This window comes from Dermacentor andersoni, chromosome 4 (genome assembly GCF_023375885.2).
Source record: "Dermacentor andersoni chromosome 4, qqDerAnde1_hic_scaffold, whole genome shotgun sequence".
Classification (NCBI taxonomy): Eukaryota; Metazoa; Arthropoda; class Arachnida; order Ixodida; family Ixodidae; genus Dermacentor; species Dermacentor andersoni.
In genome coordinates this window covers 53,982,274-54,001,233 of record NC_092817.1, presented here as the reverse complement: position 1 = coordinate 54,001,233, position 18,960 = coordinate 53,982,274, and the positions used below count along the sequence as shown (strand labels likewise).

Genomic DNA, 18,960 nt, shown 5'->3' with positions numbered 1-18,960 from the left:
AGACTATGGGAAAAATTGACCATAGTTTGTAAAGACACGCATATATCTACTAAGAAAAAGATATGTAACAAAAATTATGAGATACACAAAATGTATTGCCGTCTAATTGCCACTATTTCTGCAAAAAAAAAAAAAAAATTTTGTTTCATTGAACTGTTATTTTCCTACAAAAAGTTAAGTGCAAGCACTTGTTTGGCGTGCCGGGCTGTGGTCGTCGATGTTACATGACCATTTCTTCAATGTTTGTATTATTGTTTTGCACCCCCCCCCCCTTATATGTAATCCGGGCTGGCTTGCGTCGTCGTCGCTCTCAGGTTCAAAGTCCGACGAAAAAGTAGCATCCTCAGACTCGCTGCTGCTCGGTCCATAAATGAAATCAGCCGCAGACGCAGCGGAATCAAAAGATCTGCGATCTTGTGAAGCGCGCGCCCCGCCCCCCGGAGGCGGCCATTTTTGCTTTCTGCTTTGACGATCGCCAAACTTCGGATTGCGTTAAAAAAATCAACGCCTCGTTGGGAAAAAGCGGAGTGCCTAGAAAACGAAAATATCGTTCTCCTCCTTCATGTCCTATGGCGCAGAATGTCACTGAGCGATGCGGAAGGCCTCGAAAGCTGCGTTTCAAACCATCGATAGCGTGCGGCCATTTTTGCTTTCTACTTAGACAACTGGGAAAACTTCGGAGCGCGTTCAGAAATCACCGTCTGGGGGAAATGAGCAAACTGCTTAGGAAATAAAAGAATAGTTCTCCTTCACGTCCGATGGCGCAGTGTGTCCATGAGCGGCACGGCGAGTCTCGAAACCGGCGTTTCAAACAATAGTTAGCGGGCTAACGATGTCGAATGGGCGCGGTACGGAAAGGGTTAACCGGTAACTTGCGCATATTACAAGTATCTCATGTGTCCTTCTACAGCAGCAACCGTCCTTGGCTCTACTTCCGCTGGCGCGAACGTATACACAGCATATTTAAACTCGAGTAGAAAGTATACTATAGTCAGGATGACGACAAATGTGCGTTTATTCGACCACGTTACGTTCCATTCACAACTTGTATATATATATAGGTGAACCGCGCCACGCGGAAGTTTGTTTGGCGTCCACATTCTATCATTTGTCTGCTATACGAATATATTACAGAAGGACCCTCGCATTACATCAGCCTCTTCGGAAATAACAATGCTTCAACGTACGTGCCTTCTTTTCACTTGCTTCAATTGTTCGACCGTATAGCTCGATTCACTCAATTCTCCTCGCTGCCGTACAACTTGCAAGACACTCTAAAGCGGAGAAACGAAAGATCGATAATATTATTTCCTGGCCAGTTCCGCGTCTCACAAGTTGCAGCTCGCGTTCGCAACCGGAAGAGCGACGACAAAAATGATCGAACACGCAGCAACGACAGAAATAACGTCGTCGCGGTCTCAGCGCAACGGCCGCAGTTAGACGAAGGCATATCCTATTTAATATAATTCTTATCTTAATCCTTAGCTCGCGACTACAACCTCTGCTGCCCTATGGCTCCTACCAGTCCCGTGGGCATTTGTACTCGAGCGACGAATTAGTGAGATCGGAGGACTTTGAGACCACGCCTCGTCTCCAAAGCACCCAATTAGCAAACGCGCGAACTGGTCCGTGTTGAGGTGCTAATTAGGAGCTGACACAGTCCCAGGTTACGCTAACCATACTAGATAGCGACGCCATAACCACGCTCAATGCGGAAGGCAGTGGAAGAGTCAGACACATGCGCTGCACGAATGACGCATACATGTCTACTATACAATTGTTACGTTTCTTTTTAGCTACAGCGCTTTTGCAAGCTAAACGTCCGCGTACAAGAGTGCACACAACTATGAATCTGCTCTGCGCAGTGAACAGGAAAACTTGGCGCGGACTCTTATTGCGCGATAATATATCATTGCTCCCGCTTCCACGTACGCATGCGAATCGTCCGACGCCTCACCAGAAAACGCGTCAGCGAGGTCCTGCGCAAGAGCCCCGAACAGACGACGCAGACAAGTGAAGCTCCATGGCACCGTGCCATGCGAGAATATTGCACGCTTTTTGATCAGGTCCGTTTACTATTAATCCCTCCTCCTTTTTCGCCGGGATTCATCAGCGTGCAAGGGTGCGCAGTCGCCTGTTTATCGCCGGTGGCGATTGCCCATCGCCGATGCAAGTTTCCCGCTGAAAGCGCCGGGAGTGTCTCTCTGGGCGACCGGTTTGACGCACTGGGCTGCGGCGACAAGCAGCAGCAGCAGCAGCAGCGCGGTTCGCTTGGTCTCCTGCGGCGCAACGAGTGAACGTCGACAAACCGTATACGTGCCAGCGCGCGCGTTCGCGCTATTTCCAAGTGTCCTGGTGTGACTATGCTGTTGACATCGCCAGCGAGAGCAGTGGCCGTGGCCGCTACGATGGTCTTGACCGGGCTAGCAACTGTAGACGCCGCGGTGAGAGGTGGGTGCACCAGGACGACATTTGCACGACTATCACGATCCGTGCGCGTGTCCAGTGTGACGGCAACAACTCGATGACTATAACGTCCCCGCTGTGGCCTCTGTGGAAGCGGCGTCGTTAGGCGGGCGACGGTCGGCAGTGTTTCGGTGTTTCTGGGAACACTCGGGACTGCTTGTAGCGGGATCCTATAGAATATTTCTACGTTCGCATTCACGCTGCAAGACAATGAACATTCAAACTTGTCGTATAAGAAACAAACATGGCATTGCTTCTTCATTTAACGCCGCCAATGGCTGTGAGCTGTCCGCTGTATATTTACGTACGTGCGCACGAAAACAGGTTAATTAATATTGGCCGGTATTTCTGTTCATTATTTTTGATCCGCCCTGATATCCGCCACCTTCACTGTTCGCATTATCACCTGTTAAACAATAAATGCGCGACGAACTAGGTTTTTGGACAAGCAAGAGATTCCAATCGCGAGCCCACTTCGCCCTTCGGCTACATACATAATATAGGCGTTCGCCTTCATAAGGAACGTCCCCTATGGCTTAGATGACTTTGTTAATGCATGACGCATGGTTGACGGACACACCTCTAGAAGAAGGAACGCGAGATTAAAAGGGTGAAAATTATACGAAGCCCGTGGTATCACCATCGTTATCATCCTTTCATGGGCTTATTGACATCGGTCTTCAGGTATTGTTGCCATCAACGGAAGCTCCGCAAACATAATGATGTCGCCGTCTAAATAAACGAGTGCCATCCGATAAACACAACCACACGCTCAGAGCTCACGTGTTTAGCAGCTCCGCCTTATTGAGAACAAAAAGCGACTTCTGCAATGTATTCTTATTTTTTTTTTCGAATCATTTAGAATCAAACTTTCGGAATCAACTATAATATTTTCCAAGCGCGCGTACTTCGATCTGAAACAGGGGTATTTAATAAGTAACCTCATTTGAAATATCCGAGCGCTCAAAACTGCTCAACTGCGCGTACTTGTGCAGTTCTGCTTAATCTTACCTTGTATACTCAGTAACGCTATGTCTTGTAGTCTTTGTCTTTAGTAAATTTAGTACGTAGTGTATTCCTTCTTTACGAATAAACTAGTGTAGACGCTGTCAAAATCTATGACGTCCCGACTAACTGCAGGTGCGTGAAGTTCAGGACGACTTCACCACCTCTCATTTTTCGTTTTTACTGACTTACCCGGCGCATACTGAAATTCCCTTGACTGCAAGAATGGTTACTGTGCTATTGCAAAAGTTTAGGTTACTTATAGAACGGAACTTATGATCACTTTTTAGTGTAACTTACGTCCATTGCTGATAAAGAAAAGAGAAAGAGCGTTGCAACACGAAGGCACCTCTAGGGCCGCAAGCATTGTTAATTCCTTTTTCACATCATCTCGCTCACCGCATTTCTGCTCTTTAACCGGGTGAACATGCAGCTGTTACATTTTAAACAGGGATGTGCTGTGTGACAAGCTCCAGCGAATATCCCGACTATGTACGTACTATGTATACTTCACCACAACTATCGGCGAAGTAAAGAATACTGCTATAAGTACTGTTGTTAGGCAGGCTATTGCTGGTTTCTGAATCCTCAGTTCATGCTGTATGAGGACAAAATAAAACGGTACACATGGTGTCGGTGTCTTCTCATTGTCCCGTTTGATTTTGTGCTGATAACTTTGATCAAGACGTTAAGGGAGGGACGTAAGCTTCGATCCCGTTGTGGCGACATTACGTTCACAAGTCAGGGCCCGTAACCTTTATACGCCATTATGCCACATTTTCTTTTTCGCGCATGTTGGTAAGCGCGTAATATTGCGCACGAAAACTAGACGGGTACCAGCCAGACATGTCACACTTCAATGATTTGATAAGGGCTCCCGAAACACGAACTAGCAAACCGATAAAGCAGAGAAAATAAACACAGGCAAAGAAGCAAATTAATTAAATTGCGGTGTTTTGTGTGCCGAAACCACGATCTTATCATGAGGAGCGCCGTATTTGGGAACTATGGAATAATTATGACCATCTGCTGTTCTTCAACAGGTACTTAAATCTTACTATACGAGTGTTTTTACATTTCGCCCCCCGTCAATATGCGGCTGCCGCGTACAGAATCGAACCAGTGCAACTAGAGTTCAGTAGCGCAACACCACAGCCTCTGGTCTACAGCGGCTGGTAGAGAAGCAAGCATATTTGCACATAAAAAGGAAGCAATGCAATCGAATGAAGAATCAATCAATCAATCAATCAATCAATCAATCAATCAATCAATCAATCAATCAATCAATCAATCAATCAATCAATCAATCAATCAATCAATCAATCAATCTTTGTTGTTTCTTACATATAGATTACAATACATATTCTATAGCTTATGGCCCAGAAGGCTTTAGAATGTTGTAATGGCAGATCACTCAGATTTAACGGCACAGAACAACCACTATAGAAGTCACGCATTATGCGGCAACTTCAATAGATGCCATGTGCGAAAAAGAAAAAGAAAAGCGGTAGTGACGCAAAAAATACGTCTCCTGGCTCGTGAACTCAAGGTCTCTGGCTCAAACCCAAGTAACGTCTCCCTCTTTACGTCGCCGAGGGTTACGGTCAAGTACGTGCCGGCGCCCCATTGAAGAGGACCACAGGATGTGTAAAGCGCAGTCCTTGCTGACGAAGGGGATCCTCCAGAAAGCACTTCCTCTGTAATAAAATCCTGTGGCATGCTAAAATTAAATGTTCTATAGCTTTATTTTTATTGCTAAAATGACAATGTGGTGATGGAGCTGAAGAAATATCCATAGCTGTGCAAATGAATGTTAGGTGGCGTACTCTACTCGAAGGCATAGAGCTGGAGAGGTGCTTCTCAAGCGTCTACTCTAACATTTCAGCGCATTCGTTTATTAACTTCCACGTCGATGCCCATTTTATCATGTGGGCACCACAATTACGCTCTTATTATCGGTGCTCTCCTTACAATATCTGGCTTATTCAGGTGATCGTTTGCGCAGCAGTACATGCACGGAGTTGAGAGCAGTGCTGTAGAACCATACCTACTAGACTGACAATTTCTCCCCCTGTTTCCTTACGCTTAGAAAAGGGTTTATATCTCCATCTTTGCAGCAGTTGCGACCAGAGTCATTAAAGCGCAGCGTGAGTTATAGTCGAGGAATGGTAGTGTCCTGCAGTCGGCGTTATTGATCGAACAGTCTGAACAATTTCGAATAGAGACACTTTTGTGAATACGGAGTCACACTCTTTTTTTATTTTACTCAATAAGTATATTGAGAGCACGTTATTCCCGTAGAGACACTGAATCGTTGCTACATGGCTGTTGTGAACGTCTGCAGTGAGGAGGGAGTCGTGTCGAGCGCGGCACCTCGTCCGGGTCGACGAGACGACGGACGGTCGCTGCATGCCCTTGCACGAGTGCCTACAGTCGCTGAAGGATGTGGGCAGACTCAAGTTCCCCATGTTCTGCGGCGTGCGGGGCCTGCTGCCCGTCGTGTGCTGCCCCAACAAGGACCCGCCTCCAACGCCTGCCCCTGCACCAGGTTTGTTGCCGAAACGTCGTGCACATGCTGATCGCCAGCCGGTGCCCACGCAGTTATTGTTACTTCGTCATCGCTAGAGCATTGTCGCTGACCCGAGGTCGAAAGCGTTTTAAGGAATTACAGATGCTCTCTTTCTAAGGCAAATATCCAATGCAGTATGCGTCGACGGTGCGCACCCATCGCCGGCGAGAGTCTTCTGGGAGCGATCCCACGAGCAACCTGATAGGGGACACCCAAACACATGCATATTAGAATCGTTTTCAGTCAATCCCGACAACGCCGGCAAATACTTATGCCGTTGCGGTACTTCCAAGCATGTCACAAATGACCTGAGAAACGACGCAAATATCCTCGATGGTGCACTCACAGTTGCCAAAACAGCCAGGCCTTTTTGTAGCACACACAAACAGATGGTGGAGCGGAATGACGCGTTTGCCTGTCGTCATATAGTGTCGTCAAGCGTAGAGGTTCGTTGGTGCAAGCTACTACGACGTCAAGCAGCGTGCCTCACTAGACGCAAGCACCAGTAAAGTCTGCCACTTCTTCCTTGCACTTGAATCACGTCTCTTACGCTGTATTTTTCTCGTGTCAGTATTATTGAACAAGTTGCCTAACTTTGATGTTGTAGGATACTGAAGACGGTACTATAGGTCAAGCTAAAGATTTATGTACTGTTCCAAAACGTCGAAATCCTCGTTTTTAGAAAGAAAACACCTTTCTTAAGAGTGAGAATGACCTTAACGGTATAGCACAGGGCACTACCAGTGTGAAAATAGGAAACAGCTCCAAATGGTGCGTCACATCTTGTATGTAATCACTTGATAGTACTTAGTAAACCACAAATATTAAGAACAGAGATAACCACATTGTATTTGCGCCCGAATGCAACGCCTTTTTAGCAATATCTTTAAAACTTTCGGTGAAAGAACACATACTCATGATAGATTCCCACATTTCATCGCTGCGAAAGTTGCGATATGAGAGAGCATGGAACCTTCTCTGCAGTGTACGGCCTTCCGACTCATAGAGAGCTGTAGCGCACGTAATAACTTGACTTCCGAGATCTCCACTGCAGCGTCAATGTGTGGATGAGTTTTCTGGGCTAATATACGCGTACTTTGAACAAGAGATGGTGCTGCTTTTCAGTTGCAATTTTCACAGCTTTTGGTACAGAACAAGCGTCGAGAGTTTTTGAGACCGTTCTGCACCACTTTTGGCATTATTTCCTTTTATTGATTCATTAACTTACTCGAGGCTACGTTCTTCTCGCGTTCATTGTCGCCGTTTAGCATATAAATATCGCTGCATTAGGTCAATAGAGGGGAACGACTTAATTTTTCTTTTCTCGTTTGCAAACAGTCTTCTTACCTGTATTTAGAAACGCGAAACACTGCCGAAATATCTGCATTATGTCACACCGAAAGACAGACGGTAATATTTGCAGAATAAAGCAGTGACAGTGCTTTCTACATATTTCTGGAACATATTATGAAGAACAATCAAGGAAGATTTACTAATTACGTACCTATCATCTACCTGCTGTTGTAAACAAAATCGCCACTCTGCTATTGTTACTGGTATGCCGTTGTACCTTATCTCCGGGAATTCCACATACTAGACCGAAACAGCATACTTCCATGGTACTATAATGTTTCCTCCAAAACCAGGCGGCACTGGTTCGCGGTAGTAGTAGTACTAGTAGTAGTAGTACTACTACTACTACTACTGGTGGTAGTAATAGTTTGTACTATAGTAGTAGTATTAGTAGCACTAGTAGTAGTAGTAGTAGTAGTAGCATTAATAGTAGGAGTAGTACTACTACTAATAATAATTACCAGTAGTAGGAGTATTAGTAGAACTAATAGTTGTTGATGTTATTAGTGTTGTTCAGTAATAATATGACTCATATCCACTATTGGATTGACCAAGAATTCAACAAAAAATTCCAAGTTATATTCGCAAAATCGTTTAGAAACCATGAATCTTGCTCCTTCCCTTTACTAGGTGCCTAAATTCTGCTGGACTCTTGTAAATTTTTGCCGGAGATATATTTTTCATAGCCAAGTGTGGCTATGTATGTTTTTATAATTTTACTGACAGTCTATTACATCTTGCGACAAACACGTTCACATAATAATAACAAAAATAATTCAGAAACAAACAAACAAACCAGCAAGAAAAACATTGGCGTGGGAGTCTTGTCGTCAAAACGTTAAGTTTCCGCGTCAATGGTATTTAAGATAGTAGTCTCTTTGCTTACTCTCGAAATCGCGTTCTTTTTTTTCCTTTTTTTTTTCGTTTTTGATGCGGAAGCGTCAAATGGGCCATTGAGCGAAAAAGCCGGCGTCTGTAGTAACAAAACGGCACCTAAATTCCCATTGCCTGCGACGCCCCGTCGCGAGAGCGCCTCGACAGAGCAGAGCGGGCAAGTCGTAGCACCTGCTGCTGCCTCAGCGCCCCAGGGTGTTGCGTGAGGGGAGAGGACATCTCGGAAGCCTGCGCGCGTTCTGTATCTCTCTCTCTTTCACCTCCACTGGTCTTAGCTGCTGTGCGTGCCTGACGGCATTGGAGTCCGCTGCTGCTTGCTCGGTCTGTCGTCCCACAAAACGTCAGTGGCATGGGGCGTCCATGATTTCTCAGCTATGTCGTCCAAATGATTCCAGTCTACAGCCAACTTGTTAACGTAGAAACTTAAAAAAAAATATTCACACCAATTTGATCACAAAACTCGATAACATACCCCGCATCAAAACTCTATAAAACATTACTCGCAGTGCCAAATTCGAAGGACCGCTCAGCGGCGTTCAATTGTATATAAATACTTTCGCATTAACAACTCATAAGAATGGTTTGGGTGTCCTCTGATTGTTTTTTTTTTTTCAGATGTGTCGGCTGTTACCAAGCCTGATCTTTGGTTAAACAAGTGCAATTTCTTTTTCTCACCGTATACGAATACGATTTATTTCTCTGCGTCGTGTTATACCATAAGTTCACCATAACAAGATCATTTAAGAACACGGGATTTGAAGGGTTATAATACGCATGTTTCGCTACCTCTATAATGAAGGCCAAGTCTCTCAGCGCGAATGCAGCACTCGTGTGCAAATTTCACAAACTAACTCTGCTGAGCTATAATTAACGCATCCAGCTTGGTGTAGCAGCATTGTTCGCCCATTGTTATGCATAACGCTACGTTTTGATTTTCAGACAAAGCAAGCACACCGCGCACAGCGCGCTCTTTTGCGGCTTCTCGGGGAGTTTCACTCATGAGTTTCCATAAGCCAGAGGCCGCTGCTTCCCATTGGCCATAAAGCGAAATTGTCATCACACGCTTCCGGTCATCGTCTCTTCCGTTTCACAGATGCACGGAGGATACACAGCGGCGGTATGCGGCGCAAGCATTTTCTTGCATGTCTATTGACCAGCTACAGCCATGATCCAGGTAGCATCGGACTCCCGAAACGGCGCGAAATAAGAACGAAAAAAGAACTGTCATAATTGTCAGTTTAGCATATGCCACGACTTATAATCGAATATGGTGCTTAGATGGCCGATTTATTGTGGTATTCCTAAACATTTAGATATTTTTCAGACAGCGGGGCAGATTTCGCACTTGCAATAACGATTGGCTGGGCTATAAAAGCTTAAATTTATTCGAAATTAAGAAACGCTAGAGCTCATTTGCCACCACTATGATGGAGACCATCATATACTCGCCATACTACGATCTGTGGTGATGTCGTTCTGTAATTTACTATGATCATGTTTCATCTTGTAATGCGCTGAGTGAAACTTAGCACAGCAACGCAGAAGGACACAATGGACTATTAAACACCAACTAGCGCGATTTCTCGCTTTACTCAAGGCCATGTTTGTTTTTCAATATTTGAATATCAGATACGTTGCTAAAAAAAAGAAAGCAGAAAGAAAATGAAAAATCTCAAAAAGATGGCTCAGGGGCCCAAGTGGTAGAGGAAGTTAGCGGCTGAAGAAGTTTATTAACTGGAAAAGGCAGAGATGTCGGCAAGAAAGTGGAGTTTCTGGCTTGCTACTCTGCGCAAGAGAAGGGGAAGAAGAGAAGAAAGGTGGTCACAATGGGCGATGATGATGGGAGAAGCGCGATGAAAGAACACATCGCATAAGTGCTACCATCACAAGCGTGAGTCCAGGCCGGTGTCGCCTAAGAAACGTGAAAAGGCACGCATTGCCTCTATCGTCTGCCAACTCTTCGGCCATGCGCCTAGGAGGAGGTCCTCCGATAGTGGTTTGTTGTCTAAATGCCTTAAGGCAGCTGCCAGTGTAAGTCTATACGCGCGCACACACAGGGCACACCACGAGCACATGGTCTGTAGTCTCAACAACGCCACACGCTGAACAGTCCGGAGAGCCCGCCGGTCCAATCATCTGCAAGTATCTGCGCGTGAAAGCGACGCTTAAACGTGGTCTATATCAGGAAGGCACGAGGGCATGGAATTCCACGCTGTACAGAAAAATTCATAGCGGGATCCAGCCTTTTAAGGCGGACGTGGCGAGCGTCTGGTTGGGCCCAGTATCTTCTCGTCGCACTCATTAATTCCGACAGGAGGCACGCGATGTCCGGTCTAGGGAACGGCACAGCAGTTCGCGGGCTATTTCTGAGGGCGCGTCTTGCTTCAGTATCATTACCATTGAGCCCACAATGTCCCGGGGTCCATTGGAACACGTACTATTCGGTAGTCTTTTTGTTGAGCGCATGAAAGGAGCTCAGTGATCTGCAGCGCCAGAGCCTGATAGGCGGTGTGGCGCAGCAAGCATCTCAAAATTTGCAGCGCGGGTTTTGAGCCCGCGAAGATGCACCACTCTTCAGGTCATTCCCCGCAGATGTGGTGAATCGCTTCCCGAATGGCCACAAGCTCTGCAGCGGTTGATGTAGAATTGTGGTCTAAAACGAAACTTCGAGTCGTCGGCTGGGCGGGTATCACCACAGCTGCTGTCGATGCCTTTGGCGACGCGTATCCGTCAGTGTACACATGGACATAGGTCTGGCATCCTGACCAGATGTGTGCCAGAGCAAGTTGCTGCAGTCCGCTAACGGGAACCAATGATTTCCTTAGTATGCCGCGGACATGCAGGCACACTGAAGGTTGAACCACCACCCACGGTGGTTTGACGGGGTGATATGGAAGGGCCTAGCCTGATGTTGTGTCGGGTAGATGGCAGCGGAGTGCCCTTGCGAAACTGCTGTACGGCCGCTCATGCAGCATCGTCATCAATGGATGGCGATGGTGTCATGTGAGTAAGCGCAAATACAAACGAAGTGGTTCGTGGGACATGTGTACCGATAATGGGCAGACGCGGGCTCCCTCAATTGTGCTTTTGTTGAAGGCATGCCGTAGCTGAAGGTAGCCGAAGAGGAAACGTTCTGAATAGCTACGTATTGTTGCCCCAGTGTACAACTTATATACTGCATGCAGCAACTCCTCCACCACCGGTGCCAACTCCAGACCGTTCTCAACCAGTCGTCGGAGAACCGCCTGCAGGTATCGTGCCAACTGTTTATATTACAGAACTTTGTTTCGTGAAATTAGGGAATGAGCACGCAAAATAACAACACGTTGAAGAAAGGCGCAACAGTAAATGCTTCCTAAATCGAATGTTGCTCACCCCCGCCCCTCCCCGTTTAACCGAACAGTATGAAATTACTGCTAGTGAAACAATACAATGTTTGTCTCCTAAAATTTCTTCAGATCGGAGTTAACCGGCAGAGTGCTTGCTTATCCCCTTTTGAGAAACAACACAGTTGAACCCTTTATTGTTCACAAATACCACGTGCTACATTTCAAAGGAAGTGTGCTCGTATTATTTACCCATTCCTTTAAGCCACATTCATATAAGATTTGTAAGAACCAAGTCGAACTTGCAAAGCTTTTTGTTCGTAAGTGACCTTTGAAATTGTATGGTCGCCTTCGATCGCTAATAATAAGCTCGCCCCTCGCCGATGCGCGTTGTCGTTGATAACAATAATATATGTATGTGCTTTCTTCTAAACGTAGAACTTCTACTATTAAGTATCACTCTCGAAACGTAGCGCTCTCACTTCTGATGGTTATACGATTCAGCACGTTACACTTATTTGAAGTAGCACTAAAGGGGGGGGGGGGGGGGGGGCGTTTACTTTACGATAATACATTAAACTCATACATCAGTGCGCACTAGGAAAATGGTTAGCTAAACTTAACTGCTGTGTATGTTGAATACGCGGTAAATGTTCCTTTCGAACACTTTCATCTAGTTAAACTTTGTGTTTAAAGGCAACAATTTTCTCGTTTGAACCGTTTACTCGATAGACAGGCAACTGATAACACGAATAGCTCATGCGTACACATCAGTGCTTGCAATGTCATCTCCGAGAGCGTGCGAGTGCATGCGTGCGCGAGCCCTATGAAGTGTGTCTGCGCGTGCGAATTCTACCTTACGCTACAACGGAAGGAACTCCGTCTGATAGTGTGGAATGTGAACCAGACAGCTGCAGCTGACTTCTCGCAGAGATTTCTCGACAACCTCAGATTCTTGCATGATTCGCAGTGCTTGCTGCCCGTTTGTCACAGTTTGGCGAAACTGGCCGCCGCAGGGACTCCGTGCACGGTGGCCGAGTCCGGCCTGCCGGGCGCGTGCGTTCCCCTGGACAGCTGCGGGCCGCTGCAGGAGCAGGTTCGGCAGAAGAAGTTCCCGTCGCTGTGCGACCTGAAAGAGGGCGTCGCGTACGCCTGCTGCCCACGAGCCCAGTCGCCGAGCCGGATGGTGATGACCACGCCCATTCCGCCCACGCGACCCCCTCTGGACAGAGCCGTAAAGATCGCCGGACTCAAGTACGAGAACGGAAAATGTACGTCTCGGAAAAGGACGACGGGGAGACGTGGTCGCGAGAGCATCACATGACTGAGTGACTGACAAAGAATTAAGGGCCCTCGTCGAGCGGGTGGGCGTCATGCCCTTTCAGCAGGCAGTTGCTTGCTTGGTTCTCCTCTATCTCCCTTGTGTAATGTTATAGGTAAAAAAGTAAAAATAAAAAGAAAGAAGAAAAAAGAAAAAAATTAAATAACGACATTAGAACAGAAATTCTGGCTATTTAGTGTCGTATGACAGGTGGACCATAGCACATTGCGCAAGGGACGCAGCGCAGAAACAAGTGTCTCGTTTCTGAGGTTTTCTCTGTATAGTCTAATGAGTTGCAATTCACCTTTCGAACAACCACAAGAGCATCTCATAGCAACATCAGTGCTGCGAGGGACGCCATAATGCACGTCTCCGGAATAATTTTGATCACCTGTAGGGTCCTCCGCGTGCACCTAAGTATTAGTACACGATCACGTTTTGATGAAGTCACCATCCTAATGCGGTCGTCAAAGCTGGGCATCGAGCCCGCGACCTTGCGTTTAGCTGTATAGAATGCGATAGCTCACGGACCGTTGCTATGGGTGAAAGGCTGAATAGCGCACAGGAAAACAGAACTCTTCTTACGAAATGAATAGTGACTGCAGCGGCGAAGGGTTAATAACGGACAAATTTACTGATTGCTTCTATCGGCTTTGAGTGACGCTGCATGGTGGAAGGCTACGAAACAATCGTGGTCCTGTGGAGTATTTCAAAGCGCACCGTAATCTCAGTCTGCAGATTTTCTTTCATTAGGAAACCATATGAAATGAGACTGAAATGGGTTGCGGGTTTCGAACTCGCGACCTTGTGCTGAGGTGAACATATAGGTTATAGCCGCCGCGGCGCCTGCATGACAAGGAAATTTGCATGGGAAAACAGTTTCTCCAACTTTGTCGTCAAAAAAGAAAAACAGGAAGAAACGAAAAAAAAAGGAAAAGACGAAGCAGGGAGGAAGAAGAGACAAGCCTAAAACCCTAATTAAACGAAGCAAGAGAGAAAACTGCTGATCTAAACGCAGTTATCTAGAATGCCTACTGATATATTCGCAAAATACGGCGTCAACAACGGGACGCTTGCATGAACCAACTAGGCTGACGGTATAGCGACCTATACTGTAGCCTTCGATATAATACGTTCAACTAAATATCGTAGGAGAAAGAGCTTGCAACCTGACGCAATCAAGTCCCTGCAGTGAGGAACTGCACACTGTCATCAGAACATATATCGTCTGCTCAGGATTCGCTGTTTTTGCTTTTGCTTTTTTCAGACTGTGGCAAGACTCCTAGTAAACCTGGTCATATCGACTTCAGACCAGTCGTGAAAGGTGGGAAGGACGCAGAGCTTGGTTGCTATCCGTTTATGGTAAGCAGTTGCTGCAACAGAAGCTAAACCACATTCCAAGTTTTGGGAATGGGCAACTCCATTTTATTTTAAAGGGTATCTGCTAGCGGCAAAGATATTCCTTCACTGTATGTATATTATTTATATCTTTTGTCTCTCTATATAATCGCAAAACACATGGCATTCACGGGGCGAAGCCAACTACCATGCCGTCATGATAGCGGTATATGTTCATCGGTAAAGCTGACGTTACATCGTACGCTGCGTTATACCTGGACCGATAACTAAAACGTGTGTCAGGATCAGTACAGGTAAAGTATGAATATTACGCTAGTCGATATTGCAATAACAACGGATTGCTAAAAAATTACCAGCGGAGGCCGAAGCGGACGTTTATTAAATGTTGCTTCATTTAACGTGCTCGCAAAAACATTATTTCAGCACTCAATCATATATGATGTAGAGTCCCACAAACCGAAACAACGATCCATTCCTTACAAGACGTCTCTGCTAGCCTTTTTCATATACGATGAAGGCGGCAGTAGGAGGCTGTCACGCAGTGCCGTAACTGATGTAGTCGACAGTTCAACGGAATGACGTCTGTTCGGGTGGAAGCATCGTTATAAAGATAGGGTTGGGATAATGCAATTAACGATTCTATTCCAATTCTATTCTTTCTCGCGCTTGATAAGTGGTCCGAACGTGACTCGCGCCCACGCTATTATCATCGAAGTCGGCAGGCCATGGATGGTGGAGGATATGAAACCAATATAACCGAGCAAACGGAACCCTTACATTGCACCGGTTCAGGTCGCAGAGCAACTGCAAAACGCAATCACATTTTAGGGTGTACAGAGAGTCCTTGCTGGTGATCACGGGATCTGAACAAACAGGAGAAACAAGTGTGTTTGTTTATTTGTATATTAACCAATGATGTGCTTTACAAATGGGATTCGAACAAACAAGCAAAATAAGTAAGCTTGTTTCGACGTTATTCAAGGGCGTGCCTTTACAGCCACTGTAAAGCTTGCCGTCAATGTAAACAATTATGGGCCTCACTTCACTAGGTGTTTACTTTTACTTGCGCTCTCAACACTCTTAAAACAGTTGCACCTTTTGGGGTGTATGTTTGTCCCACAGCAATACTCGTCATATGTCTTGCTTGCGTTTCCTTTCTTGAAAACGCTGCGCTCGCTACTTTCCTGTCGAGAATGCTATGTCACGGTGATAACGCGCATGCCACTCGTGACTTGGAAGTAGGGTTCGCAGCATTAAAGGAAGGAAATACCGGCAAGACTGATGATTATTGTTGTGGGACAAGATACGGCCCAAAGGCCCAAATTTCTTTAAGAGTGAAAAAAAGTTTGCACCCTTGTAGGCCATATCTTGTCCCGTAACAGTAATCTTCACTTTTATTGCTTGCGTTTCCTTTCTTGAAAACTCTGCACTCGCTTACCTGTCAAGAATGCTATGTCACGCTAACAACGCGCATGCCATTCGTGATCTGCAAGTACTGGGTGCGTATCGTCAAGGAAAGAAAAAAGCACGCAAGGTAGATGAACATTATTGCTTGGGGAAAAGTCCCAAAGTGTGCGGTGTAATGCGGTGTAATAGAATGCGGTGTAAGTCTACAGGCTGCCCTAATGCCACGCGCTACTGTGCACTGTTCGCTTCCAGCTCCGCATGCTAACGTCGCTGATCTTCCTGCAAAGTAGCCTATGCGCTATGTTTACCCGGTTCACCTCCGCCTACACAGCAGCAGAGAAAGCACCATTTCTGCAGAAACATCCTTATTCCTGCTCTGTGTTTATGTGGCGATGCGCTTTGCGAGGCTGCCTTACATGTCGCACATATGCGTGAAGCACCTTTGCCATAAGGTGTCGCCTTCTCCTTTCGAGGTCGCGTCTGCAGACGCCCGGTGACTTTTGGGTATAATGAAAACGCCAGAAGTAAAACGCCGGTGGCTATATCTGTTTCGCATATGCTTTTCTTTTTTTCCCGTAAGAGCTGTGCATGCAGACATGGCTGCAGCGCTCTCGACAGCGCAGGATTCCACGAACATCAAATGACCGACCGGCTCCGTTTCTGTACACGCAGAACTTTCACTTCGGCGTGTATGTCTTGGGCAAGGCCTGTAGTGCCGTAATGCGTTTCTCCAGAAAAAGAATGATGGTGCCAGGTTATTCCACTTCGGGTCCGCAAATGTTTCATGCCATCACCACTGCTTCTGCACTGTAACAGGCGCAGCACGATGTTTTCTACCTTGCTATTTTGGATCCAAAGCACAGGGTCTGTTGTGTCTGCTTTATTTCTCACGCTTTCCATCTGCAAGAGTGATGGATACTTTTTTTCCCAGAAGCAGGGTCTCTCTGCTGTGGGCAATACAGCGTGTCGTGCACTTACCTTCTCGACGACCAGCTATAGAACAGCATGTTGCAGTATCAGCCGAGGTAGCAATCGGTAGTATTTGCCCTGTCAGATATCCGCAGAAACATTTAAACGATTGTCCCAGATCCGCTTATTGTCGCATTGAGAAATTCGAGTTTCTAAGTACAAATTCAAATAAAATTTTCTATTTAGTCTTGAGTTGGAACATTACATCACGTAAAATGTTCACCCCATTCATCAGCCGTTTTCTTTTCATAGTAACACCGAAAATTCGTGTTCTCTAGGCAGGTGTGACATTTATCGAAAACTTTCTTCTTTCAATTGCTTAAGGCGGATAAATAAGGGGTGCACTTAAGTGTTAATACATCTAATCGACAACAACACGAACATCGTGACATCTATTGGTCGCTTAATGACAGAAACGAGTTAAAGACGGCAAGCATAACTTCAGTTGCGAGACCCAGAGAAAATGCTAGTGGAAATGTTTTATGACCTATGCTGGTCAGCAACTTCAGTAATATGTTACGTCAGAGTGAACTGTGACTGCTGTATCTATATGAGTTTAAGGAATGGGATAAATAATTGAGCCCACATTCCATCCTTATGTTATCAACTATAGCCGACGCAGCAGTAGCTGTCATTGAGAAGCGGGGACAGTGTACATGGGCGCGCAAGCGAACGAATAGCCTTTCTGCCTTTCTGATCGCCAGATAAGTTCACGGGAGTAGTGCGCACTCTTAGGGTGAGATTTGCGGATCGTTGTACTGACCCATTATTTCCCCTATTAAAATATTGCAGTGTCGTACTGCAAAAGGAGACCTGTCCGTGCCGAACATCTATGGTTGCTTGTTTCACAGGTGGCCGTATTCCGGGACAGTGTGAGGGTGCTGAACTTCTGGTGCGGAGGAACTTTAATTTTGAGATATGTGGTCCTATCGGCTGCTCACTGCTACTATGGCGACTTGTAAGTACCCTCATGTCCAACCAGTTCTCATTGAAGCTGTCTCTCCCTTTGCACATGTGCGGCAAATGAGTTGGTGCTGACGGAGTCTTTGAACGTTGGCTGACGAGTTTTTTTCCAGGTAGAAACAAACAAAGAAAATAGTTTTGAAAAATTTCACTCGGTTTTCCGAAATGTTATTCAGAAAAATTCTAAAATAAGATCAACACTTGCCCTGTGTCCAGAGTGACGTCATGACCCGCGCACCACGCTCAGGCGTCGCTACCAAATATATAATCTGGCATTATGCATTTTTCTTTATTTTTCGCTCCCAATATGCTACTTAGTAGCCCGTAAGCTTGAGAGCACTGTATATAATACGTACAGAATGGCTTTCATTTATCATTTTCTCTTTATAACTAGCAGACGCAAGTGGCTCGGGATATCGAAAGTTTCAGTTACGTCTCTCAGCTATTACTGGAACAAAAAGTTGTTTGCCAAGAACCACTCCATCGATCGTCTTTCAGTAGATACTAACAGCGTGTGACAACGAAATTATAGACACAAAGAGATTATTGAATGCCAGGAATCATCGAGGATCGTGCAAGTGATTGTAATGCCAGCGACTGTAGTGACTGAAATTACTGTACGTCGACGCACGAGCGGCGAATCATTAGAGAGTTTTAGTTTCGGGGTTGCAAGCGGCTTGCGCACGCAAAAACTAGGGGCCACGGTACTACGCATGCGCAGTACCGCGGCCTCTACGTTTGTGTCTGCGCATGCGCAGTACCATCGCCCCTAGTTCTTGCGTAAGCAAGCCGCTCGTGTCCCCTAAACTAAAGCTCTCTATTATCATCTCCACCACAGCACCGAACATTATGATCAACTTGGACGCAATTAAGCGGTGCCAGCGAATGTTCTCTGAAATGACCGGCTGAGCCCGTGGCCAATTAAGAACAATACCGTCTTGGATTAAAATATACGTGCGCCCGGTTACAGCGTAAAGCGTCCAACTGATCGGCTACTCGATAATTAACTTCCTCGAGGAACGGCTGTCCTTCTCTCTCGATAAGTACTCGTAAAGACAAGGAATGTTTAAATATTTCAGGTCTAAATATTTATTTTCTCGACTGCGACCTCCACTCACGCATCGAGATCTCTGGCACTTTAGTTATCTTGTAACGCATACATATTAGGCTAGGAGGGAGGGGGGGGGGGGCAATTGTGCTGCGAAAGTCCAAAAAATAAGGCGTCTTTTCTGGACGCCGTGAAAGGCTTGTCCGACTTAACACGCGCTCAACACGACCACCTGTAGCTTGCACATCAGCCTAATAAGCCAGCTGAAGAGGGACAACTT

General features: G+C 46.0%; 1 protein-coding gene across 1 annotated transcript in view; it reads left to right on the top strand.

Moving 5' to 3' along the window:
* Positions 1–1,561: 1,561 nt before the first annotated feature.
* The window catches only part of LOC126536680 (ovochymase-2-like), a 50,887-nt gene continuing 33,488 nt past the window's right edge, over positions 1,562–18,960 (top strand). The window contains exons 1-6 of the mRNA XM_072287608.1: positions 1,562–2,451; positions 5,816–6,019; positions 11,473–11,538; positions 12,630–12,884; positions 14,202–14,296; positions 17,521–17,627. Of these exons, the coding sequence (XP_072143709.1) occupies positions 2,364–2,451; positions 5,816–6,019; positions 11,473–11,538; positions 12,630–12,884; positions 14,202–14,296; positions 17,521–17,627 (815 nt within the window). The 5' untranslated portion in view covers positions 1,562–2,363. The remainder of the gene's footprint in view (positions 2,452–5,815; positions 6,020–11,472; positions 11,539–12,629; positions 12,885–14,201; positions 14,297–17,520; positions 17,628–18,960) is intronic.